At 37.2% G+C, this 26,976-nt stretch overlaps 3 protein-coding genes across 3 annotated transcripts in view; 2 read left to right on the forward strand and 1 right to left on the reverse strand.

Annotated features, from left to right (window-relative positions):
* LOC145475609 (uncharacterized) overlaps nucleotides 1-7,235 on the forward strand; it is a 16,405-nt gene extending 9,170 nt beyond the window's left edge. The window contains exons 7-19 of the mRNA XM_081455276.1: nucleotides 1-86; nucleotides 566-685; nucleotides 816-896; nucleotides 1,249-1,306; nucleotides 1,414-1,496; nucleotides 1,621-1,712; nucleotides 2,126-2,157; nucleotides 2,669-2,809; nucleotides 2,967-3,080; nucleotides 3,883-4,000; nucleotides 4,231-4,349; nucleotides 5,426-5,487; nucleotides 5,744-7,235. The exon at nucleotides 1-86 is cut by the window's left edge and continues 741 nt beyond it. Of these exons, the coding sequence (XP_081311402.1) occupies nucleotides 1-86; nucleotides 566-685; nucleotides 816-896; nucleotides 1,249-1,306; nucleotides 1,414-1,496; nucleotides 1,621-1,712; nucleotides 2,126-2,157; nucleotides 2,669-2,809; nucleotides 2,967-3,080; nucleotides 3,883-4,000; nucleotides 4,231-4,349; nucleotides 5,426-5,487; nucleotides 5,744-6,604 (1,967 nt within the window). The 3' untranslated portion in view covers nucleotides 6,605-7,235. The remainder of the gene's footprint in view (nucleotides 87-565; nucleotides 686-815; nucleotides 897-1,248; nucleotides 1,307-1,413; nucleotides 1,497-1,620; nucleotides 1,713-2,125; nucleotides 2,158-2,668; nucleotides 2,810-2,966; nucleotides 3,081-3,882; nucleotides 4,001-4,230; nucleotides 4,350-5,425; nucleotides 5,488-5,743) is intronic.
* A 1,693-nt stretch (nucleotides 7,236-8,928) lies between these two features.
* On the forward strand, nucleotides 8,929-17,623 carry LOC145475641 (glutaredoxin-3-like). The gene is made up of 13 exons (XM_081455278.1): nucleotides 8,929-9,041; nucleotides 11,197-11,305; nucleotides 11,588-11,662; nucleotides 12,050-12,172; nucleotides 12,556-12,640; nucleotides 13,308-13,397; nucleotides 14,058-14,140; nucleotides 14,247-14,308; nucleotides 14,816-14,873; nucleotides 15,217-15,272; nucleotides 15,475-15,514; nucleotides 16,271-16,363; nucleotides 16,625-17,623. The coding sequence occupies exons 1-13, from the start codon at nucleotides 8,980-8,982 to the stop codon at nucleotides 16,667-16,669; spliced, it is 981 nt and encodes a 326-aa protein (XP_081311404.1). The 5' UTR covers nucleotides 8,929-8,979; the 3' UTR covers nucleotides 16,670-17,623.
* A 125-nt stretch (nucleotides 17,624-17,748) lies between these two features.
* Nucleotides 17,749-26,821, reverse strand: LOC145475625 (poly(U)-binding-splicing factor PUF60-like). Its single transcript, XM_081455277.1, has 12 exons — nucleotides 26,741-26,821; nucleotides 25,537-25,630; nucleotides 24,114-24,322; nucleotides 22,929-23,020; nucleotides 22,113-22,233; nucleotides 21,635-21,727; nucleotides 21,368-21,495; nucleotides 20,518-20,810; nucleotides 20,050-20,229; nucleotides 19,566-19,918; nucleotides 19,256-19,445; nucleotides 17,749-18,662 (listed from the first exon to the last, which is right to left on the reverse strand). Exons 1-12 carry the CDS (start codon nucleotides 26,789-26,791, stop codon nucleotides 18,553-18,555), a joined length of 1,914 nt encoding a protein of 637 aa, XP_081311403.1. The 5' UTR covers nucleotides 26,792-26,821; the 3' UTR covers nucleotides 17,749-18,552.
* Nucleotides 26,822-26,976: the final 155 nt, after the last annotated feature.

Raw genomic sequence — 26,976 nt, forward strand, 5'->3', positions numbered from 1 at the left:
ATTGGCAAATCAAAGAAAATATGGATAGCTGGCCCAAACAGAAACGTGATGACTTGAAAAGACTCGTCCCTCAAGGAAAAGAGAAGGTAGTTAATATTTTCATTACGTGATAGTCTCATTAGATTCTTAAATTAATTAATTGCTTAAAGTGGGATTTTGAAAATAAACCTGAAAAGAAAACAGCTTAAAATTGCTCAATACTCGAACTGGGCAAGGCGACGTTCAAAACCCAAGTTCAAAGAGCTTGATGAAGAAGGGCAAAAGGTTTTTCCCTTGTACCGGAACAACCGTACTACAAACACCGAAACCGGCCAGATCCAGACTATTTCAATATATTAACGACCTGCACACAGAAAAGACCCCTTCTGTTTTTGATAACCCTGGTTTTACAATTGGCAACGGTTGTAATGGTCGTGAAGACAAGCAAAGCAAACGAAAAGTGGATAAGCACTTTTATAATACCTTATTTCCTCAGATGGAGTGGAATGCGCTGTAAAATTGAGTAGTGCTCAAAAAGGCACAGATGGAATCATATAAGACAGGCTCTTTACTTTTTTTTTTTTAGTCCCCGGGTAGAAACGTTGCGAAAGTCGCCGCTCCGACGATAACATCTGAAATGAACCGACGAGCCAAGCTGCTTACAGTCGAAGGAATACAAAAGAGGAAGAATCCCGATAAAAATTACGTAAGTAAACTTATTGTGTACTTTGTTGTTCTTCTTATTTTCATGACGTATGTCCCACAGCAAACAGTAGATGTTTTACAGCAAGAACTAGCAAGTCGCTAACATTTGGATTTAAATTTTTGTCTTCCAGGTTTATATTCTCAAAGTGGTGTGGTCAGATGGGAACATTAACATAATCTACAGGACATGCAGTGATTTTTTCTTTCTTCAGGTAACAAAATACAAGCAAACGCCTAAATTTAAATATTTTCCAAAGTTTCCACTGGGGTAGGTTTTTGTTTCACATACGTAATTCATGATAAAGGGGAGTTTGTTTAGTTGTTAACTCCCAAAAAGTAACATGGGTGATATAAAAGGAGGGGGGTGGGGGGGGGGGGGCAGATTTGCCCTCCCCCTCACAGCACCCCTCTCTCCCCTCCGAGTGTAAAATCCCTCCAGCTACGCAGTCTACGAATCATTGCAAGAAAACAATTTTAGATAACTTTTTATGACGCAATAAGGACAGTGTAAAGATCGAAAACAAAAAGTTTGATATTCTTTGGTCTTATTGTCCTTAAATGTAGGAAAGCCTCAAAAAGGAATTTCCGTCAGCCTTTGGAAAGGAAATCCTTGCTCTTAAAGGTAAAAAAAGCTAAAATTATTAGCTCTAAAATTGCGTTAAGTTTCCTTAACGAGAGAACAATATGTAACATGCAGAAGAAATCTTTGTTCATTACTTATTTTTCTAGGGAGGAAATTCAGTGAAAACTGCCAGTTCTGCTTTAGAGATGGAACATGCAAGAGACAGAAGTTCATGAACCAATTCTGCCACGTAAGTCAAAAAGCATTTTAATTCAGTCACCAAATAGAAATGTATTCACAGATTTGTGAGAGAAAGTACTTCAGCAGAGACAAGTGCCAAAGCGAAACTCTGAAACCTTTGATTTTGTTTTCAGGAACTAATCAATGCACCTGACAACATTTCAAAAAGCAAAGTTGTTATGGACTTCTGCAGGTCTCGTGCCAGTGATGTCCATCCTTATGGAGAGTGAGTAATCTTAATTTTTTTTATAACTTAATTTATTCATCGATCCGTCCGTCCGTCGATCCATTTGTTCATTTGTTCGTTCGTCCGTTCTCTTTTTTGTCTGCTAATTCGTTGGTTCTACCGTTCCTTCGTTCCTTCGTTCCTTCGTTCCTTCGTTCCTTCGTTCCTTCGTTCCTTCGTTCCTTCGTTTGCTTGCTTACTTATTTATCATAACGGACTAACATTTACGTTTTCGTATATCCATAATATTTAGGAAAACGACATAGTTATAAAAGCTGGAAGTCATCTGGAAAAGAAGAAAATATCTAGATAATTAGTATTATATTAGCGCACAATATTTCACTACTATCCTAAAGGAATTCTTTACACTCCTTTTTGTACAAAATTTGTCTAACTTGTTTGTTTATTCTGAGGTCTGCAAAGATGGATGGCAAGACAACAGAGAGTAAGTCTAAACAGACGAATCACAATCACTTTCAACGCCATCGACTGACAAACACTGTTAACTTGACTCTGAAGATGACTTCCGCTCAGGTTGTCGAAAAGTCAATCACCGACAACAGTTCTTTACAGAACTAACCTCACCCGGACGGTCACACTATACGAACTAAGTCTAGCTCAGTATTGGGCAGTTTCTCTGGTTAGCATTTACAATTTAGTCCATAGAATTCAATTTATTTATATTTATTTATTTGTATTTATATACTTCGTCCACTTCATGTTGAATTATAACGGTTTGAAGCAAATGAATTCTAGAAAAAAGAAATCGAAAAGTAAAACTATAAATAAATGCCCTTGAATTAAACTACATCTTAGGATAAAAAGAAAATTAACTTAAGATTAGAAGAACAAGAGTCGATACGTTAAGCGATATCATTTTACAGTAGTCGACGTTGCAATAATGACTACGGTGCAAAATAATTGGTAACAATAAAATGTTCATGCTTGTACTGTAGATGATGAGGAGAACAAGGAGATCTCGGCACCAATGATGTTTGAACAATACGTAGTGACAGCTGACTACCAAAAGAAAAACAAGAATGACATTTCTCTCAAAGCTGGTGATATCATTGATGTCATTGAAAGGAACGACTACGGTGAGGATAATGAAAAGATAATTCATTGTTGATGTGATTTGAAGGACCAGTGTCGTTCGCAGAACCCTCGAGAGCACCATAATGCACTTATTTACCTGAACAAAACTGGTTATTCCCTTCAATTTTTTTCATTTCTCTTGTTTCTTTTCTTTGTAAGGCTGGTGGCTTGTTGACCGGGAAGGAGAGTTAGGTTGGGCTCCTGCATCTCATCTTGAGCCCACGGACAATGGGTCAGAGATTACTACATCAAAAGTCTTTACACCTGGGAAAGGTGAGCTTAACTGTGTTAATAATGTAGAACAGAGCCGTTTTCACTTGAGTGTCGAAAAGTAATAAATTTTGCACTTACTACGCTACACGATTGGCTTAAAAAAACTCGCTCCACTTTTCATCCAATCAAAGGTAAGACCAAAACCAATCGTGATTCCTTCGCACATGTTTCGCGCGCTTCGCGTCAGCTTCATGCAATTACTTGGAATTTTGATTGGTTCACTACATTGTCTGCGTCCTTTGTAACTGGCTAGAGTGATAACTTTGGTTTTGGTTTCACGACACCCAATTTGAAAACCGCTCTAGATATTTGGAATGACAATTGGTTCATTTACTGACTCCTTGGTAAAGTATGGCCACAAGAGGTTCCTTTAACTTTCGGAAGAACAAGGTTTTTGACTCCCCCTCAACTTGCTCTGCAATAAAAGACGCTTTGGGGGCATTATATCATATGTCATCAATAAATGCGCCATCTTGTTTCATGAGCTCAGGAAATAACGCATATCCGTTTAACCTAAAATGTTAAAAATGTTAATGGAATGTTAAAAAGGACTAAATTTTGCAATGCTACTCGAGCCTGCATAGCTGGGGATTCGTGACAGGAATTGTAATTATCATAGAAGAATTATGTCCAAACAGAAGAAATTTGACAGTTGCGACATAATGACCTGGAAAAAGTACAGTTGGCACATTAACATTTCTGAGAGAGAAAAATCTACTAAAAGTTTCATCACCACAGAATAATCCCCTGTATCTCTGAGGGTTAAAGGGGATGATATGTCCGTCATGCTTGTATTCAACAGAGGAGATATACATGTCCATAAAAAGCTATCAGGCTCAAGCTGACGATGAGCTGTCTTTTGATGCTGACGTAATGCTTAAAGTCGTGGAAAAGACTTTAGATGGATGGTGGATTGTAAGGTAAGCACATGAATCCAGAGGGTTAACATAAATTTGATACATGCTGTTGTTGTTGGTGGTGGTGGTCGTGGTGGTGGTGGTGGTGGTTTTGTCGCTTGTCATTTGTTGAAAATTGGCTAAGGCTTCAAAACAAAACTCTTGTTTTTAGTTTTTGTGAATTGCTCAATTAACACCTTGACTTGGGTAAAAAGGGCTCATACTAATGCAGTGTGATGATTATATTCTCTTAGGTATCAAGGAGAGGAAGGTTGGGCTCCTGCCATGTTCCTAAAAAGAGTCAATTCTGATGAATCCTCCACTTCAATGAGAGGGGGGAAAGATAGTTTGGATATAGTTTCCTTTAACGGAGGTAAGCTGCTCAACTTTCTTTCTTTCTTTCTTTCTTTCTTTCTTTCTTTCTTTCTTTCTTTCTTTTCTTTCTTTCTTTCTTTCTTTTCTTTAATCATTATTTATACACGGTAAAAACATCAGGTAGAAAAAAATCACATAATAATGACTAAAAATCCAAATCCTAACATTATGTTAACTTACATTAATATGCCACTTCAGAAAAATCCTGGTTTCCATGAATGCCGTGTTTAAAAATTATGGTAGAGAAGGCGTTTAAATTTGTTTGATGAACCAGACTCTCTAATGTTACAGGGTAAGCTGTTCCAAAGGGTAGCGCCGCTGTAACTAAAACTATTTTTCTTGTAGTTAGTTCTTGGAAAGGAGACAACAAGTTTGTTTAATGAGTCCCTCAGAGAATACCTTGATTCATTTCGCTTTATAAATTTAGACGTGAGATATTCCGGAACAAGACCGTTTAAAGACTTGAAAACCATTAAAGCGTTCTGAATTTGACGTTGAGATTTTAAGTCTTTCCAGCTGAGTTTATGAAATAAGGAATCGAAATCCACGTCATAGTTTGATGAAGTTATAACACGGGCAGCACCGTTCTGTAGTTTTTGTAGCTTTTTAGCTAATGTTTTGCCACAATTACCTCAGACAAGGCTGCAATAATCAAAGTGAGGTTGAACTTGTGAGTTGTAAATATTGAGTGGGGTGGATTGAGGCACAAATGGCTTAACTCGCTTTATGGTTCCAACAGCGGAAGCGATCTTTTCATACAGTTTATCAATGTGGGAATGCCACGTTAAATTTAAATCTTTTGCTCCAGCGTTATTGCTAAATCTTTTGCTCCAGCGTTATTGCGTTGATATTGTTTTATTTTTTACAAAGGTTATTGCCTTTATTGTTGATGGGTTGAGCTTCTGTAGGAAGTTAAACGTCTTTAAGAGACATGCGATTTAAAAGATTAGAAAGATATTTTCAATAATACCAATTAAACATTCCTTTTCACAATTTCCCTTTTCTCCATTGTACTTGCATATAAATATATTTAGCATTATCATCTGAACACTGATGACTGTTTCTTTTTGATAGATTCTCATGAACATGGCGCTAGGCAAGGAATCTCGCGCACACCTCCTACAAGGCGAAGCATGGTGAGAATTCTCAATGCCCAGTTCCATTAACTTAATCTTTTTCCCTTTCAGTTTGGTCAGAGTGTCTAATGTAGTTTTTACTTTAACTCTGTCTGTGAATCAAATTCTGCTGTCTGACCGTTCATACGTTAAGTCATATGTAAAGGCTATTTACCTGATCTCTTTTGTGTTAACCTAAACGACGTCGTAGCACTGGAATTTATATTCGTTCTTGATTTGGATGTTTATCTATCTTTATTCTTTTTATTATTTGAAGGTTCAAAGAACAGTTCGCAACATACAAAAGCGAAACTCTATGGAAACCAATGGTACACCAGGCGATGAAAATGGCAGCTCCAAGACCACCAGCCAATCAGTTTCAGAAGCAGCAACAGTAAATACCACGGCTATAAATAGGAAGGTTCTACCACGCTCCAAAGACGTGTCCTTGTCAAGATTCTCGCCCCAGACCCTATCTTGCGAGTTTAGTCAAGGTTACTTGAACAACTCATTCCGGTCTGGCCAGTTAAGTGGTGGATATGGCAACTCACTAAGCGCAAGCCTTTCGTCCCTTGTGTCATCTAATGTTTTCACCGAGGAACCTAGTACTAGTGGCATGAAGAAGTATGCATCACATCCATGGTTAGACAATGTTGAAGGCGGCCTGGCAATGTCGCGTCCTTCTCTAGCGGTGCCCCTTTCAAAATCTGCCACCTCATTGGAACACTACAAGAATGAAATGGAACTGAGTTTGAATGGTGTCTACTCGACAGGCAAAAAATCAAGTTCAGTAGGAAACAGTCCTATTCCACCACAAAGAAAGATTTCTTCAAACAGGAGCTCACATGCCTGTTCCCGCCCTAGACGTCGCGATTCTGGCTTTGTGTCGCTCTTTAGGCCGTCACCCAGGGTATCCCGTTCAGATTTCCACTATGAGAATCAAGAGGAAAACATTGCTTATCCAAGATTCTACAGAGCGATGTACACGTACAATTCTCAGGACGATGGTGAAGTTGCCTTCAGGGAGGGAGATGAAGTAGAGGTGATTCAAAGAAGCGAGAATGGCTGGTGGCTCGTACGAACATCAGAGGAACTTGGATGGGGACCTTCTAATTTCTTACAGTCCCTGGCATACTGAAGCATTCATGCCTTATCATTCGTAAAAGAACAGAAAAGAGCTAAATGAACGAAAGTCGCGGAGCTTTCCGACACGTGTAGGGCTCAAGACTGACTTTAAAATACAACTGTTATTTGCTGTTAGAACTTTTTTCTTAAAGGGTTGATCCATGTCGCTGTTTCTGTATCTAAATATACTTTATTGTCTGACGAAGCAGAATATCTGCATTACATTAGTTTACAAAATAAATAAATAAATAAATAAACAAGCAAATAAATAAATAAATAAATAGTTAAATGAAGCTTATAAAAGTATTATGCACAGCCTAAGATAAATGAATTAAGAGAAAACATTTATAAGAAAGAATTAATATAAATTAAAACCACTCTCCATGTTCAATAAAGAGGTCACGAACGGCAGCCTTATAAACACAGTGCGTTTTATCAGGTAGGATTGAGAACTGTACACGTTTCCGCAGTTTCAGCAGGGAATTATTCCAAAGTAGGAAATGTTGTTTTTGTTCGCTTGTTCGATAAAGGAAACCCCTTCTTTTGCCAAAAGAACTTTGTATTCCCAATGCAAACAAACCGAAAATCAACAGTTTTGTTTATTTTTTTTGCTTAATATTTATAGCGCAAGTTGTTCAACGAGTTCTCCCATGTGCAGAATGGGCATAGTAGAGAACAAGTAAAGAATACGATCAGTTAGGAAAACTGGTCAGACTTCCAGAATTAACCTAATTGTGATATTTCCAGATTTCTGTATAAAACCTAGTCTAAACATGGAATCAGACTCCATTCGTGCAAAAGTATTTATACAATTCAACTTTCCATTTACGTTGCAAATTTAGCGGACTTCTTATTGAGGACTGCAGAATCACAGAATCTATAATCATCTTGACAATGGCAACACGATGACACCGAAACGTCGGTTTTTATCGTTTTCACATGTCTATGTATTTCAAAATCATTATTGTAAAGTAATTATGGTAGAATACACCTACCTGTAAATCATGAATATGCGATAAATCATGTTGAAGTTAAGTTACGCAGGATAAATGTCCTATATTGTTAATTTAACAACATCATGTACACTGTGAATGTATATCATATTTATTTTTCAATTTAAAATTACTCAAGTAGTCTATCTTTGAATTTCTCGCTGTGACAGTAAGTTGTAAGTTTTTACATAATAATTAAATGAATGCGCGCGCTCTGATTGGTCAATCAGCTATGGTTTATTGTGCCAGTAAACTCATGGAAATTTCGCGTGTCTTCTGAATTATTATATAAAAGCAATAGACCACAAATTTTTATGGTTTATGGGCTGATAAACCACTTGGGATGTTGGGAGAACACTCGTAGAATTCGTAAATCACTCGCCTTCGGCTTGTGATTTACGAATTCTTCTCGTGTTCTTTCGACATCCCGCGTGGTTTATCAGCCTATAAACCATAAAAACTTGTGGTCTATTGCTTAAACTATGTGGTTTATTGGTGTTGAGGTAAAACATAGTGCGTGCCCTCCTAAGAAAAATCCTGGATCCTCCCCTGAAAAATATCGAGATCAAGAAACTGTTGTAAAATGAGAGAAGCTAGCTAACTTGAAAATATCCCGCCCTTTGTCCATAAACGGCTGAAAGGAGACTTGACACCATCGACCCGTCCTCGTACAGATTTGCTAGTTTTTTGATATACACTGCAATACAAACCTTTATTTTATCTCAATTTGGGGTGGCAAGATTGCTTATATCTTCGAGAGATGAAATAAAGGAAATGAAATAAATAGAATTTAAGTGAGGTCTGGAGTTAAATTTTCTTGCTAGACTTTACCTTCCTACAAAGTACTAGACCGTAATTGAGATCATAGAACCTACTGACAATTCCATGCCGTCATGGAATTTGTCCAAGTAGCTCTGAGCGAAGGCGATAACAAGAGATTGAGATAACACATACATGTGTCCTGACGTGTACACCGCTTCTTGATGAAACTGGAACAAGTAAAAGACTCGTAAAGTAAAGCAATTTTGAAATCCAGGAGCTTCCCCCTTAGCGGAACACTGCTATGTACTGTAGGGCAAGGCCGGAAATACAGTACAAGTGGGTCCTTTTTCACAGAGCGAAGAAGGACGGCAAACAATTGGAATACTAAAACACAGTATCGCTTCATGTTGTCCAATCAGAGATCGGGCAAAACCACCTGAAGTCACCTGAGGTTGAGTCACGCGATCAGGTGATCGCGCGATCACGCTATCATTTTTCCCGCCAAACCATAGCATCGTTTCCAGTCTCTTCTCCTCCTTTTGCAAGGGCAACGCGCATGACTTTTATTACACTACCGCTGACCCATTGCGTATAATTTGGATCGTGGATGGCAAAAACTTAGAGAAGACGGATCATGGCATTGGAAGAGGTTCAGAAAAAAGAGGAATTTGACCAAATTTTCGCTGATTCTTCCAGGTGAGTGTACTGTGTTTCAACTTATCCATTTATTTAGCTTGTGCTGAACGTAAAAAAGATAACTTTGACGGCATGTAGTCTTGTAAAATTATACCAAAGGCAAATGTGCAAATAAAAGTATCTACTGTAGTTAGACCAGATGAAAAAATTATATTTTGGGCTCGTGTATTGTTAATTGTTAGAATTGTGCAGTTTCTTTCAGTCTAATGTTAATTATTTTATCCAAAGCAGTAGGGCTAAAGTATTTTTCGTTTAGCACAGATCTGATTTCTGCCAGCGTTTTTCTTTATTTCCCAATAACGTGAATGAAATTGCCCAAAATAAGTAAGCACCTTGTGCAGCTCGAATGTGTCGTTCGTAGCTCTAAGTTCAAGCTTATATCACTGAAGCTGAAGCATGCTAGAACAGAAGCATAGTACAGACTAATTCAAATGTAGCTATAAGTTGTTTCGTGTCTTGCAAGGGCCAGTGTACTTCAGAATTTCAAGGCGCGATGTTTGCGTGCGACGTTTGCCTTTTATCGATCGATTCTCGGGTTAGACCGGTAGTGAAAGTTTACAGTGGTGAAATTGTTGTTTACAAAACATTAAGGTTAAGCTGGGTAGGTCAGTCAGCTTCGTGAACTCTTTATATTGCATGTGTGAAAAGCTGCTGTTTTGGTAGATATAACTTACCAGAATTGTGGTTTTCTCAATCAATTAAGGTTACATGTACATCATTTAAAAAAGAAAGTGGTTTATAAGGTTGGGTTCATTAGTACAGATCTACATATTTGCTTACTTATTAATTCTCTTACCTTATCTTTAATTTTTTGGAAAAATAAAATCATCAAGCATAAAACTTGTTTGGTTTTCAATCCTTAAAACACACTTTCAAGTATGTATTTTAGTCACAGTATAATTGTGGCAATATAGTATATCTCTGTTTTTCAGGGAGCAAAATTTTGGTGTAGAAATGCTGTTAAGGGTGGGGTATAATTATCTTTTTAGCATCATAAATAATGCACAGCTTTTGTGCACAATGCACTTTTCATTTGGTTGGACTTTGGATGTTTTGTTATTATTCTAGACTATTTCGAGTTGTAAGGACTGTTTCCTTTCAATATTACTGCTTCCTTTTGTCAACATACAGACATACAGTACCCAGAGGGAGGGCAGTTTTATTTTTAGACTATAGACTTGTCATGGTAAATACAAAGGAAACTGAAAATGTTCTGCGCAATTTTATTCATTGGAAGAAATAAGATCATGTTTCACAAACAATTTACCCATTCATGTCATAATTGTTTTTCAAAGTAGGACTTGATCAAAAGAAAATCAACAAGGTCAACTAACCAAGGTGAAAAAAGAAGTGAAAAAAAAAAAAAAAAAAGAAAAAAATAAACAAGAAAACAAGTCATTTTCAAATGAAAATAAAGCAATGTCCACCCTTATACGCTGGTGAAATTTGAAAATACAGCTTTCTACGGTTAGGCCTACTGTCCACGCTAATCTGTCGTGAAAATGGAGCTTTTGAAAATGTTCTTCAAACCTGAGGAAGTTGAAAATGCTGCCTTTAATTTTGTGTGGATGGAAAACATTTTGAAAACGTAGCTTTTTGAAAATGATGGTGTCACGATAATCATGCGATTTCCTCAAACACAGATCCAAAATGACTGGTGATTTGCATTTTTAAATTCCTTCGGCGTAGTGTGGACGGAAAACATTTGATATGTTTTCAGAGTGAAACCTCCGCTTTTAAATCCCTTCAGTGTAGTTTGGACAGAGCCTTCAAAGGCAAAGAATCTTGTAAATGCAGCATGTACATGTACTTTTTAAAAGAAACTTCATACAGCTATACGTTAAATGAATTCTTGTTTCGCTGCTGTAAAGAGAACATGAAAGAGGTGGATGATTTCAATTGGCAGGAACCCTCCTATAGATTTTTGTTCTTTTTTCAAACTCTTAAGTGGCAGAATAGAGTTACTAGTATGGAGTATTGTGTATTTTTGGAGTGTAGTCAGAAGTCATAGTGTAGTTGTAGTGAGCGACTGTAGAAATTTATCTTTAAAGAAAAGTCAACCATCAAAGGCAGCAGAGATGAATTATCAGTGAATCCTGGTTATCATTCTTGATTATCAACCCCAAGTAATACAATTGTTTATTTTTTTTAATAGCTTTCTCACAGTGGTCCATTTCCATGCACCATGGGCTCCACAGTGTGGGCAGATGAATGAAGTTATGACAGAACTGGCAACAGAGAACTCACATGTTAAATTTTATAAGGTACAAGAGCTTTGTTGTACATGTACAGTATGTTGTGATAATTAACCATTATTGGACTAGGTTGTCACAAAATATCGTCAGTAGTGAACGGATCAATTATTTGCCGAAGTCGAGGCTGACATAAATAATTGTCAGCTAGACACTGACAAATTGTGATATTTTGTGATATCGAAGTTTAATAATTATTGTTTTATCATTTGATCACTAAGTTTGTTTTCATATTTAAACCACTCTCTTTAAATCACTCTGTAAATCACTTTCTTTTTTTTTCTCATTTTGCAGCTTGAAGCTGAAAATTTTCCTGAAGTATCCCATAAATATGAAATCAGTGCAGTTCCAACATTTCTCCTTTTCAAGGTAGGTAACAGATGTGCCAGTAATATTGTGTTCCATTCTGCAGTGTTCTAGTATAAATCAGGCAGATGAACTTTTAGTTACCTGATTGCCTGGTTATGTTGGTTACCACAAAGCAAGGGCTGTTCACCTTTGTGGCGACCAAAAACTGAAAATGCCGATTAGGTAAAACAGAAAAAAGTCACTGTGATCTTGTTGAATTCTGGTGTTTTATTTTAACAGAAAGTATCAGGTTTAAATGTGGGCCATCTACTTCTAAACTTTGTGATAACCCTTGATGTATCTCCCTGTTCAGCCAAACTTGAAGAAATCAGATAATTTCTGGGGTTTTTTTTTGTTTTGTTTCCCAATTTTTGAAGCTTTGAATTCTTAAATCCTATATGTCTTTAGAACCAGAAGGTTGTGGATCGGTTGGACGGAGCGAATGCTCCCAGCTTGACCAAAAAAGTGCAACTGCATGCAAATGTCATCACACCCACAATTACCGCAACTAAAGAACAAGACACAAAACAGGTTTGTACTGGTTTTAGTAATTTTTTAGCATATTGGTGAACATTATGCTAAAATGGATGTGTATATTATTCTTGATTAAGATAATCAATCCCAAGATTGAATGGTAAATAAAATATTTCTGTAATGTTTATCGTGATCACTACTTTGAATTCCTTCAAAAATAAGTTTCCCTATATTAATAAAAAACACTGTGTATGTCATTTATACCAAATTTAAATTTAATTGTGTGCTTATTTCTGTAACAAATATTGGGCACCTCATTTGCCAGTGAGTTTAACACAGTGAGGAATCCCAACTGGCAAGAGATGAGACTACATAGTTGTAGTGGAGCAGTTGATCATTAGTTTGGTACAGACATAGTTAGTTCTTGTTTCATTTTGCAGGACATAAATACAAGATTAAAAAATATCATAAATGGAGCACCTTGTGTTCTGTTCATGAAAGGTTCACCTCAGGAGCCTCGTTGTGGTAAGCAATTTGTCTCTAAAAATAATTTGAATTTTTATCAAACTTTTAGATTACATTGTGTTTTGTTAAAATGAAAATTTTGATTCATTTTTCTTTCAAACATACACATCTCAAGCAACAGCTTCATGTGCTTAGAGTCATTAGCTGTGACAATTCAGTTTAAATTTTTTACATGCAGGAAGCTGGCATTTGGTTTAATAAATACTGGAAATACGATTTATGTGGTCTGCTTGCTATCTTCATACACAGTGCCCTGTAATCTGCAAAGCTTTGTTCAAGACCACTAGAAAGAAACCCTTTCAGACTGATTTTTGCAGCTCAACTGTTTTTGAATGCCTCATTTGTGCAACTCTTTGAATAAAGGTGTTGTTTGGTTTACAACGGTTGGACCACCTCTAAAGTTGAATCTTGGACAAATTCAATGATGTACATGTGGTAATACAACTGTAACTATTGTCAAAAAAACTGTAGCTATTGTCAGTGTTAAATATGAACAAGGAATTTTGTTGGAGGAAAAATAATATTCAGATTTTAATTAACATGTAAAGAATATGGGTGGAACTTTGCAGCTTGAAAATTGACGGTTGAATTTAATAATTTGTATTTGTTGGATTAAAAACTGTTAACTTTAGATTTCCTAATTTGCTATGTTCCACTTTGATGTCAGGATTCAGTCGACAGATTGTGGAGTTGTTAAATCAACATGGAGCAAAATACAGTCACTTTGATATTCTTACAGACAATGATGTCAGACAAGGTTAAGTAATAATTATTACTGCCAAGAAAACATGATCCGAATGTTCTGATTGGTTGAGTGACTCTTTCTTGGTCAGGATTTTGCTACACAGACCATTTCCATGGAAAGGGTCATAAACTGCATATGTTTTATTTTGTGCCGCATACTAAACTACTTAGCTTACAATTGAAACCTAGCTTGCACAAGCCATACTGGGGATTAGTTTGTTCAAATGGCCAATAACTAAAATCAACCAATCAGATTGCTCCATTGCCGGTCCAATATTCTCTATTAAGTAACGGATGGGGCATTGTTCAGAATGATCCTGCACAATCACTTTAACTTGAAGATTTTTGGGTAGTTTCAGTTGTGTAATAAATCTCTTATTTAAAACCAAGCTTGCTGGGGACCACACAGGGAGAATATGGGTCCTCGCTCTTTTTTCCCTCTGTGTAGGTTTGAAAAACCTGTTTAATCAAACAATAAATTTACTGTCCAGTCATTCAAAACTTTAATATCCACATATAAAATCCCCTTCACAGTCAGTACAGACACTTTGAAAATGCTAAGAAGTGGCCACCATTTCAATTTGTTGACAACTGCACACTGCGAAGGTATTCATTGTGTACAACAGAATAGATGGTAAAATTATATAGAAATTTGCTCTATGATTTCCTTCAGGTCTGAAGGTGTACTCTAACTGGCCAACGTACCCACAACTGTATGTTGGTGGTGAATTAATAGGTGGGCTGGACATTGTAAAGGTGAGAAAATCATGTGTTACACTGTAATTATTCTGTAACATTCATCTATGACCATGTTCACGATTGTTGTTTTTTCCGAACACTATGTCTTTCTTTATCATTTCAGGAACTTGCAGCAAGTGGAGAACTGACTTCAACATTACCAACAAATGATGATCTTAATAAAAGGTAATGTCCTCTGCCAGGTATTAGTGCAAGTAGCAATGCTAAATTATAATGTAGATGAAGAAAATGAAACCTGCTCAAGACAGATAACTCAGAAGTGAGTTATAGAAAATAGGGGCAGGGTTCAGTAGACCAGGATAAACAAAGAAGGATGAGTATAGGTTAGCTTCCTTGCAGATATTATTTCCCCTTGAGTTTTCTAGAGTTACTGTTTACTGTACTCGCATGTTTTAAATAATAACGAAGGTAATTGGATGTTATTATCCAGCTTCACTCAGTTAACAGAACTCTCGATAATGCTGCCTGGTATTTGCAAGTATGTTAAGTTTTGGTTGTCTTTAGTTAGTTTTCCTGAGGATGTGCTGTGTAAAAGTGAACTGGTAATAATGTAGTTTAAAGTTTGGTTTTTGTTTCATAAGATTATAGACATCATTACAGTGTATACTAAGCATTGTAATTTGATGAATAGTGTCATCAATAATATATTATAATTGTTTTTATATTTTTAAGGCTACAGTCACTGATCTCATCTGCCCCAGTGATGGTATTCATGAAAGGAAACCCAGATGTGAGTTTTTTGAAAACTTACTGTTTTCATCTAACTTTGTGCAGTTTATCAAGACTGACTGGTTAGAGCAGTCTTTAGATTTTATAAAACTACAATAGACTATCCATTAGTCAACTATAGTACCTTCAAACCATGTGCTATTATCTGGACATGTAGCCTAGTGTTTGCAGTCTAACCCCCTGCCCTCCCCCCATCCCCCACCCAACACTCACAGAAAAAAAAAAAAAAAAAACACTTTTGTCTAGGGAGCTTTGAATGAAATAGACTGGTTGTGTGACATATTAGTTTTCCATGACAAAAATAATAAAAAAAAAAATGAAATTTTCATTGATTTATTCTGTAGGCTCCTAGATGTGGCTTCAGTAAAAAGATGTGTGAGATCCTGAAAAAATATCCCAGGTGGGTAAAGAGCCAATAAATTCTGCAACCCTCCTCATGTTTAGATGAGGCTATGCTTACAAACATAGAAAAAGTCTGCTTAATAATTTATTATTTATTAAATAGCTTATTATGTTATTTATAGAATGATTTTAATGGTTTAAGCATTATAGTAGAGATGCGTGTGATATTGCTGTAATTAATTCATTCCTTTTCCTTTTAGCATCCAGTTCAAGTCTTTTGATATTTTGGAAGATCAAGAGGTTGGTCTTTTTCTGTTGTAACTAAGCAAGAAGTACAATGTTCAAAACTTTTACACTCTATGGCAAAAAATGTTTTCTCTGCACATTATTTTTTGTTTACTATTTTGTGATTAAACATGCAAGGAAATTTCTTACAAGTTTCCAAAGAACAATAAAGCTGAAGTTGAATATCATTTCCTTTTCTTTTATTATCTTTTTGCAATTAGAAATTTGTACAAAAGGATATTGCATGTGTTGCTCTTTGATAGCATTTTATACTTGTACCTTCTGCAATCAATATTAATACTGATTGTTACTGGCACACAGAAATGATGCATATGTAGCCTGTAAGTTAACAAATTGCCGTCCGTTTTTCATGTGTCTGTCCTGTTATTGATCATGAATTTCATCATAACATTGTGAAAGTAGCTGTGGATCACCGAGGTGATAGCCGAGTGGATCTGCAAACTACTTTGACAATGTTCTGATGAAATTCCTTTTCAATAAACGGGCAGACGTATGAAAAGCTGACGTCAATTTGTTTTTCTACAATAACAAATTGTCAAATTGTCTGCTCTCGCTCATTGACGCATTATACAGGTATTAATTCATGCGTCTGTCCACTTATTGACAATGAAAATTAGCCAATGAGCATGCAAGAATTTCTGCAGTTATCATATAATCAGGAACTGACGGAGGTTGGTTGTCAGTGTATCTGACCAGAATACATGTATATTATTATATGTCAATCTATAATTATAATTCTATTTTCATTAGGTTCGCCAAGGTCTCAAGACATACTCTAACTGGCCGACTTATCCACAAGTTTATGTGAAGGGAGAGCTCATTGGTGGTTTGGATATCATAACGGTGGGTGAAATAGCTATTAGCGGCTGAAAAAGCGTCTTTCACTTTACTGTCAAGTGGGGTTGTTACAAAATGTTTCAATTGATTGTTGAACATTTCCAGTTGCAAGCAAAAATAACAAACTTAAATGCTGATCATACACTTTTCTGTTGAATGACTCCTGTCCAGATCATTTTACTGTGCCTCTAACCAACTGAGCTACAAGGCCACCATTTTAAGCACCAGCTCTGATCTAATCATTGTTACTATTGGTTGTCTTTATAGGAACTTGATCAAGAGGGAGAGCTTGAAAGTTCCTTGACCGGTTGAAAACAGCTAACATTGGCCCTGATTGAAAGCATGCTGCAAGATCATCTTAATTTGAAATAAATGAACAAGTGGTTATGGATAGTTTCAACCCAATTACCAGCAGGACCATTAGTTTTGAAGTTCATGAGATTCTGGAAAGGAACAAGCAAAAAAGTAACAGCTAAACATAAGACCTTGTTTTTAAGATTAATTTTACACCAGCAGTGACTTTTGTTTCATTTGGCTGATTTATGCAAGGGTTATATTAAAAGCTTGCCAATAAAAAGACAGCTTTAAACTGTTCAATATCTGCCTTCAAACCAACTGCCAGCACTTCAGTTTCCATGTACTCCATGCCATAAAGCAACTGATAGTGACTACTTCTCCAAGTGGGATGCTAATCCATTGACTTAGACTACCCTACCCAAAATTTACAATTTTTTCAGCTTGTCCTATTTTTATTCCCCAGTACCGCACATGTATGTCATCAAATAATATTTTTTAATTCCCTAGCTGGGAAATACCTGACATTTTGTCGTGACACTTCATCCACAGAAAACTTATGGACTTTTTATTTTCCCATTTTATATTCAATACATCTTCATTGTCCCCTTCCATTTTAAACCCACCAATCTTCTTCACATCAATCCTTGAACACCCAGGGGCAGTTCATCAGGGCAAGACAATGTAACCTAGACAAATATCACACAACTATGTCCTCGAAGACCTAATCACCAAACTTTAGTGGTGTTGGTGTTTCCCAGTTTACTTTTGTACCTTGGTCATCAAGACTGCCTTATATCCTTTGCATGAGGGGGGAATAGGCTCTTTGCATGATCTGGTCACATGGTACGGAATTGATTATGCTGGGACGCAAGTTACACCGTTGCATTTCCAAAGACAAAGGAACTCGTACCAGTCCAGCCCAACTTTCCTTTGTTTTGAAAGTCCCACTGTGTAACTTGCATCCCAGCATAATTAATTCCCTACCATGTGACCGGATCGTGCAAAGGGCCTATTACTACAAAATAATATATGGTGAAAAAACTGGAAAAAAATCCATCAAAAGTTCACCTATGAAAAACATAAGCATTCAACAGTTATCATCACTATAGCTGCTTCTTTTATTACCAAATAAAATTATAATATACAGAGTCATTGTGTATCAGAATGTTTTTTTGTTTATCTATGCCTTAACTGCCTCAAACCTACATTTGTCTATTGAAATTGTGACCAACACACTTTCTTGAGTAACAAACTATCAAGTTCAAAGATTCCAGTTTATAAACTAAGCTGCTAAACCCGAGTTCAACATGAGTCAGAGAACTGCACTCACGGCAAAATAGTACTGGTTTGTAAACCTAAAGAAATCCTTACAATTTAGTTGGGTTCTTAAAGTAGGAGTAAACTGGAGGACTGAAGTATTGACACAAAATTAATGGACAACAAACTACCGCTGCTTGAAGACGATGTAGCAAACAAGTGCCCCAATCAAAAGGCTTCTGAAATCTGAGTTTATGAAAATTATGTACAATGGCACTTGTCTTAACAATCAGCAAATGTCTTCTTTCAGTAATATACTGTATATAATTACATGTATTATAGATATGTTAGTGTTGGTCAGTGATTCTAATGTAACTTATTTTTAGATACTGTACTCTTACTTCCTTACTGTAACCTGTGTACTGTCTAAACCAATATAAACTCCAATTATTGGTTAGGTTGGAGGAACCTTTGAGAAGAATTGAGAAACAACACATGCCAACAAACAAGTCATGTTGCTTATTGCAGGTGCCACAGTAAAGGCAGCGGTAGACTTTGCCTTTCTACAACAACTGCAATGCCTGTATGTTTTGAGATCACTGATAGTCTTTTAACAGGGTTGCAGGGCACAAAGACAAGTACTATCCAGACAGATCTCCTGCACCAAATTTGAGTTCATCATATCCCTCAGCTTTAATTACACGGCCTCCAAACCATCTCCCATTGAGGGCATTGGCTGCATTCTCAGTTTCTGTAGAGACAAGAAACAGATTGAAATACTAATCCTAAATAACATTAATCCTAAATGACTGATTTCAAACTGTGGAGATGTTGTGCACGTTAACTTCACAGTCAGTGGCTTTCATTTTCCACAGCCAATGAAAATGCAGTACATGTACTAGTAGAGGCCAAAACAAGATTGAAGAGAAGATGTGAATGACACCATAAATTAAAATAATGTATGGTTATTGTACATGTACATACATTGTAATAGTAATAATTGCAGTAATAATTGTACAGTTGCTGCTAATAAACTTTTGGTGAGGAAAGTTTCACTCAAACGTTTAAGTTCACCAACAAGTAATGGCCAGTACCCAGACTGAAAACCAGACTACATTTTTGGTAGGTATTGCGCATCTTGTGGCTTGTGGCTATATTCAGCTTCTTGCAGCAAGATTTTAAACTTCTCAAATTTCAAACGTTTTGGGTAGACTCCCGAAACATGGCATTTCCACTTCATGTGCTGGCTTGTGTGTTGTGGTGACATGAGTGTGCTACTTTCTGCACATTCATCACTATTAGGCTGTAGGTTGTACATAGAGATTTGAAGTACTTAATAGTTACCTGACGTTTGTGTGAACTCCACAAAGATTTTGACTATGACCTCAGCATCCTCTTCTTCACCTTGCTTCTCATTATAGATCACAACTCTATTGACCACGCCAAACTTGCTACACTCGTCTGTCACTTCATGTTCTAAGTCTTCATCCAAATCTTCAACTCCAACCATGTTGCGCAGAACAAGCACTTTGGACTGAAGACAAAAAACATCTTGAGTATCCAAGCATGAACATGCCATGCAAAATATGGATTATGTAATGCCTAAATAGCCTACAAGAAGTACAGAGTAACTGAATGCAACTGTTGTACTCACCTCACTTTTGCGTGACAGTTTCTGCATGACCATGTATCTTGCGTTACTTCCTGAAATTGACATGTTCTCCTCGTGGCTTATGCTACTTTCTGCCACCTTCCTTTGCGTTTCTTCCTCGATCTTGGCACGCACCTCAGCTTGCTGCTGAGCGATTACCTGGGCCGACTGCTGCTGCTGCAGTTGCTGTTGTTGTAGCTGTTGTTGCTGTACAAGCTGCTGTTGCTGTAACTGCTGCTGTTGAAGTTGTTGCTGTTGAAGCTGTAACTGCTGGACAGCTGCTGGTTGGACTGGAAGACCTGTTGTCGTGACCACTGGAGTGGCAGCAACTGGTGTCACTACTGCTGTTGGTGGTCCTACAAATGAAAAGAGTAAAATTTGATTTCTGCACTGTAAGCAGCCCAGCATGCAAAACAAACGCATGACATCGTGAGTGAGCATGACGGCAAACACCTTATGTACTGAACAACAACCAAGATCGCCTTACCTGCCAACAGTGCTGTAGAAGCTGTCATGATTGGTTGAGCGGCAATACTTGTCGACATCACTCCTGGTGCCAGGGTTCCTGGGGCCAAAGTGCCAGCTGCCATAGTTGGCAAAGCAACCAAGCCTGCTGTACCCACAATGGAAGTGATTACTGTACTACCGGCGATTGTGATAGCTGGAACTGAAAAAGAAAAACAAAGAGCACTTGTCACAATAAAGACTACATTTATCTGGTGGAACCCTCTTGAAGAGGGCATGGAAAAATGGAAACATTCTAGAAGAAGACAAGTCAGTATATCACAGACAGGTGGAAGCCTCTGTTTAAGAGTGGACACTTCTTGAAGTTAGACAGCTCCCTGTTGAAAACACTTCCTTATGGTGGACACCTCTCAAAGAACACAGCTATGTAGTGCTTGGCCCTCCAAGAAAAAAAAAGGTTTAATAACTCAAGACTAAAGTTTTTCCTTACATGTACTTGCCAGCCCTTGCTCCTGAGCTTGTATTTTTGCAGATACCGCAGCAGCTGCCATTGCAGCTGCTGGAGGTAGTGTGCCATTACTGCCTTGTGCAGATGCTGGCGGTGTGATGGCTCGACCAACTCTTAGGTACTGTCCTCCCAAGTCAAAAAGGTTCATAGATGCAATGGCATCAGTTGCGGACTGTTGATTTTCGTACTCCAAGAAGCCATATCCCTTGTGTTTGCCAGGCATTGTGTCTGGAGCAAGAGTACAGCTCTGCACTCGACCAAATGCTTCAAACACACTGAAGTGAAATTAAAATAAAAAAGTGAGATTTTTATTTTTTCTTCTCTTACAGTAGATACAAACACAAAAGAAATTGAACACAGCACAGTATGTTCAGCAGGGGTTTCATTAATAATTATTAACAAGGGCCGGGCACCAGGCAAATTCACCAGCTGTGATGATGATTTTGCCCACCTGGTTTGACCATCTACAGTAGAGGAAAGTTTTTTTATAGCGAAGTTTGTTTTGAAAAGTTTTGCCCACCAGAGAAAACCAGTTGTCCACTTGCAGAAAACGTTAATGAAACTCCTATGTTCAGTTAGATTTAAATCTTCATGCTACTGGTTGCAGTAGCAAGTAATTACCTCCAACAAAATGCTACCAAAAAGAAAACCTACAGTCAAAACATGGAACATGAAAATGGCCCAACTAGTAAAATTCACTGTACATGGACAGTAGACAAATATTCTGCTTAAAAATCACATGGACATAAGATTTGTTCAGTTATAGGGATCTTTTAAGCAATATCTCACTGGAGAATTAACAAACAGACTGTTGAGACGAGTTAATAATCACCTTTTAATGTCATCTTCAGCCAAGTCCGGGTGAACTGAGGCAACGTAAATTCTTGCATACTTCTTTGCTTCTTGTTCAAACTGCTCAATGAGTGGCGCTGCTTGTGGAACATTACTTGGACGACCCACCTAAAGCCAGGACAGCATTGCATACATGTAGCATTAGTCTACATACCAGTAAGTGCCATAATTGGACCAAACTTAGGGAAGAAAGTTAATTACCGGTATGTAACCTAAATGTATTTTCTCAAAATACTATGGGACACACCTTAATGTTCCTTCCGCCAAGTAAAACTCCATTCATTTGCTCCAAAGCAAGTTGGGCTGCTTCAGGTAAATCATACTCCACAAATGCAAAGCCCTGAGTAAAGAAAAATATCAGCTTAAGCCCTTTACTTCTATCTACCAAGAGACACTGGTGACTGAAAATTGGTGTTCCAAAACAATGAAACAGCAGCCATGTTGGTGTACCAAATCAATCTTGGGGGAGTTGAACTCTTTCCTTATGTACAATGTAAACACTTTCTTTTTTTCTCGACAATAAATTTGCATGGCTGCTGGCCACATGACTGAAAACGCTCTATTGCTGCATTTTTGCTGGCTAAATTTTACAAAAGAGGGGATTCTGTCTTGTTTACATAGCCTGATTTATTTGTACAATGTAAATAGGTGGGAGACAAAGTTTGCAAAATTTGAAAGTCTGTGTACATGTAAAACCTTGAGTTTGATTATCATTAAGAACCCACCTTGTGCTTCATAGTGAGGGGATCCCAGGACAAGTCAATCTTTTTTATTGGACCAAAAGGAATGAACGCTTGTCGAACATGTTCTTCACGCAGCTCAAAGTTGATACTTCCAACATAGACCCTGCAAAAGCAAAATACGTCATTATTAATATTAATTTTTCACATTTATGAATGGGATATTTGACAACATGAGCATATTTTGCAATGTTCAACACTCTTGTACACCTCAGAAACGTTATAAAAAGATGTTTAATGTCACTTGGAAGCGCCAACTGTGGGCCAGTGGTTAATCGCTGCAAAGTTTTGGACATTTTCTGTTGTCATTTCATGAAAGGTATTAAAAGTGTAGACCATGGAAGAATGACAAAGGTTGATTTGTTTATATTAATAACAGCTAAGTTTCACTGGCAAATTAGAGGAAAAATCTGATGAGTGTGAATGTGTGAGTGTATGACAGTTACTGGCAGAGATCACTTTCTCTGTTTGAAGCTGATGAGTTGCTCAGAAAACATGCTTCAGAATTAAATAACACTTCACAACTCAACAGTTTCAGTTTGCGACAAAAGATGTCAACAATTTCTCACGTTTTTTGGCAGTTACTTGTAACTTGTGTTACTGTATGTTACAGGTTTTTGCTCTACTCTCATCGGCTGAAGCTCTCGACCAATGAACTAATGACAATTAGTCTTTCAAATCATTTTATCAAAGTGGCTTAGTCTACAATGAAATAAAGACTGCCATGGTCTGAGAAAGCCATTCCTCAGTCAGTGACTCGAGCTGTAGACTTTCAGGAAGACATGATTGGTGATCGTATACCTGCACATCAAGGCTAGAGCTCTTTGTCGCTGAGCAGCGGTCTGCAGTGCGGACATCTGTTGCTGCTGAAGAGCTTGCTGTTTTGCCAGCACCTGCAAACCACACCAAACAAATGTCTTTAGATTAAAGTGGCTGATTTAAATTGAGTGTCGAAAGTAATTACACAATTACTTTGGTTTTGGCTTTGGTTTTACTATGGTTTGAGATCACCTGAGTAGTCTTATTGGTACATTGTACATGTACAGTGTTTCCGCCAGAGCACACCATTGTGGGAATCCCACGTTGCAATCAGAGATGGCCCCCAGAAAAACGAAGAAAGGGCCAATTTGGCCCTTTCCTTTTACAAGACTGCACGCTTAACACAGGCATAATATTTTAAAAGCCATCCCAGGACCGAAATTGTGATTAATATGGTTGCCAATGCAACTAACATTTCATCCTAGGCGACCAAAAATTCTGGTTTAGTCGCCATAATACGGGATAATGGCGACTACATTTCTCTGTGTTGACGATCAATGACGGTTATTTTGTCACACATTATGTCCTTCTAGAAAATCATATTGAAAGATCTTTGCTTCTAAAACATTCAACATATGAAAAGAAGTCAATCCGTCCTTTTGCTTCGCTGTATTGATTCTCTCACATCGTAAAACCTCCAAAATGCTGACTGTGTTCGAAATCGCCCTATAATGCACTGCAAACCCTTGATCACTGACTACGTCATGTATGCCTAAGGATTGTTCTCTTGTAATGCACGGATCCTTCATACTAGCAATTTTATTGGGTAGAAACACTTCAAAAAGCACTTACTATTAAATTTTATCATAGATCCTATTAAACTGCTTTATTTTCCTTGGTACCCTAATGCATTTTCCCTTCTGTAGCTTTTAATTTATTGGCCCCTTTCCCAAAAAATTGGCCTCTAGAAAAGACCTTCAGGGGCCACTTTGGCCCTCAAGTAAAAATTTCTGGCTGAAACACTGCATGTATGTAATAATTTGGTTTGGTTTTCATTTTATGACACTCAATTTAAAACCACTCAACACAAACCAGTGTAATAGTAACACAGGTTGCACCTTCAGGGCTGCCAGAGAAAATCGCCATCTACTTCATAATTTCAGCCAGGTAATCTGCCTACATGTATAACACATGTGCACATTTTCATAAGACTTTTAAATGGCCAACCTGTTGCACAGACTGTTCCATGGCATATCTCTTAGCTTTCTTGAGCATTTCCTCCTGCTGATAGGTGAGAGGTGGCAAAGCTTTCTTCACTTCAGAGGGGCGTGGCTGCATGCCGCCTGCACCTGGCCCAATTACAAGCTCTCCTTTGGAACCGTCGTCAATAGGTTGGTCTTCTGCATCACCATTTGTTGCACCAGATGTTGGGGAATCTATTGAATAATTACCATGTCTTAATTGCACTTCAAAGTAACTGATGATCTAACAAGATGTTTGTGTTTAGTAACGGAACCTCTGCCTGCTGATTGTTTGCGCCCCTGCTTGAGAAGAGTAAGATTAAAACTTATGCTGACAAATGCCAGTCGATGGATAGTTTTGAATCAAAAGTGTAATGATTTATGCTTACCAGTTAATCAAACAAGTTTATCTTAAGTGTGTTCTTTTGTGCAATGCACATTTCAGGAAACAAATAATTACCTTTATGCAGTTCAAGATAGTGAACGCATATGGTTAAAAAGTCTCCCAGACAAAAGTAACATTGGTTGGAACAAAAGAAGGATATGGTATATTTCACTACAGGTACAAATTACTTTAAACCAGCACAGATGTGTTTTACCACCAAAGATCGAGTCAATGTCATGATGTTCGTTATCCTGGCATCAAGCCATAGCTGCAGGGACTAACTTGATTTGGATGCAAAAGACAAAAACAGAGAAAGAGAAAAAAAGAAAGAAAGGAAACAGAAATGTTATCATACATCTACAGTGTATCAACACAATCAACTGGAATAAAACAGCTGAATTACAGCACAGCTACTCATACAGGATGGGTGGTGAGCAGGAAATATACTTTTTAGTTTTTGTTTTTGTTTTTGACATGATTGTTGAAAGCCATGGGCTGGATAAAGCTGTGTAAAAACACAATTAAAACTGATATCATTGAAAAAAGAGTCACAACAGTTCTACCAAAAATGATGAGGTTGCCCAAATTTTTTTTTTTTTTTTTTTTGTATTGGTACATGTAAGTGTTCATGAAATTCAACAAAGTCATGAAAGTCAATTTACAGGCAAAAAATGTACCGACAACACTAGATCAGTTGAAAAAAAAAGTCTGTTTTACAGCTTTAGAGAAAGCCTTGTTTAATTTAAAAAAAAAGTGATACTTGGGTATGAGCAATCAGCTTCTACTACCCTGAAAACTAGGATAACATGTATCATTTTAGTTATGACGCATTTAACGTTAGCTTTTATTTCCAACAAAGTATCACTGGTATGCCAGATGGCAAAATTCAAGAATAAAATGCACAGCGCAGTGTATAAGGTTCGTTAAAAAAAAGCACGTTTTGGAAAAATGTTTCCGGAAGCACACAGGCATGTTCTGCTGGGGACACAAAAATTTTTTTCATCATTTACAAAGACCAACCCACCTCCTCCAGGACCCACATCAAATCCTCGCTTCCTTCTTCTTCTCTGACTGCCATCACTTTCATTGTTCAGTTTGTCTTCAGATGGTTTATCAATCTGTCAAATGTAGTGATAACAAAATGCATTTAGATTATAACATAAACATACACTTCAACGTGGTGGTATACATGTAGGCAGGTTAATTATTGTATCTATTTTTACCTTTTTGGTACAACTTAGCTATGCATTAAGGAAGGTTGTTAGAGCCATAGTACATGTGCTTGCATGTATAATTTTTGGTGAGAAATACCCATGGCAAGACCAACCAAGTCTGGTATGCTGTCAAAACATATCAAAAAACATACAACTTAGTATTTACCGCACCTAAAGTCAGCCAGGTCAGTAACTTGATATCGGTAAAAATAAAGACAGTACACATGGGCATCTGATTGGCTAATTATGTAATTGGGTATAACTGGGTATAGTAAGAGATAAAATCTATGAGCTAGAATCATGATACACTGTCCAAAATATCAAGGTGTCCATAATTACGTAGATTTTGAATATACAGTGCATATTTTATTTATACAGTTCTGTCTGTCACGTCAATGTACTTTAATTAAGTTCAGAAAGCAGAAGTTAACATTAGCGTTAATTTGGGGAGACATCAACGACAGAAACTGTTTTGAATTTTAAATGCCGCCATGTAATTATTTTTTAATCAATCTTAAGTTTAGAAAGTAGAACTTAACCATATGCATTAAATTATATAATTTGGGGAACATCTGCGAGTAACTATTTTGAATTTTAAATGCTCTCATGTCAATGTACTTTAATTAAGTATAAGTTCAGAAAACAGAACTTAACCTTAGCTTTACCTTGGCGGGACATCAACGAGAGTAACTGTTTTGTTATAAGATATTTGTCTGACATTCTCAACAAAACTAACTTTTGATAAAACTTATGCATTCGCTCGATGAAATTATATTTAGCTTTATCCAGCAGACTTTTCTACATTCCACATTGGAACTTCAGAGGTATAACCTTAGAAAGCAACTTATAAACAAACGCACACAAACCGAAACAGGAATGATGAAAGATCAAGCTGGAGCTTTTAAGCACAGCCAAACAAGATCACAACAAGTGAATACCTAACACTGAAACCAACGACAAGCGATATACTTCAAATCGCTGGGAATACAATTAGATAGAACGTAAATTTCATACCTCGCCATTCAAGTTTTCTTGCGTCGGTAACTCAACAAGAGCAGCCGCCATACTTACAACGTGTGCGAAGCACAAAAGCGATGCAAACTGGGTAAATTACCATACTGCATTTTCTTTCCTCTGTCATCATTGGTTAATCTATTACCAATCATGATCTTTGTACTACGAGCATGTGACCTGATATAAAAACGTCATCCATTGGCTTAACATCATGTCAACCAATCAGATTAGCTGTA

This window comes from Orbicella franksi, chromosome 2, assembly GCF_964199315.1.
Source record: "Orbicella franksi chromosome 2, jaOrbFran1.1, whole genome shotgun sequence".
In the NCBI taxonomy this organism is placed as follows: Eukaryota; Metazoa; Cnidaria; class Anthozoa; order Scleractinia; family Merulinidae; genus Orbicella; species Orbicella franksi.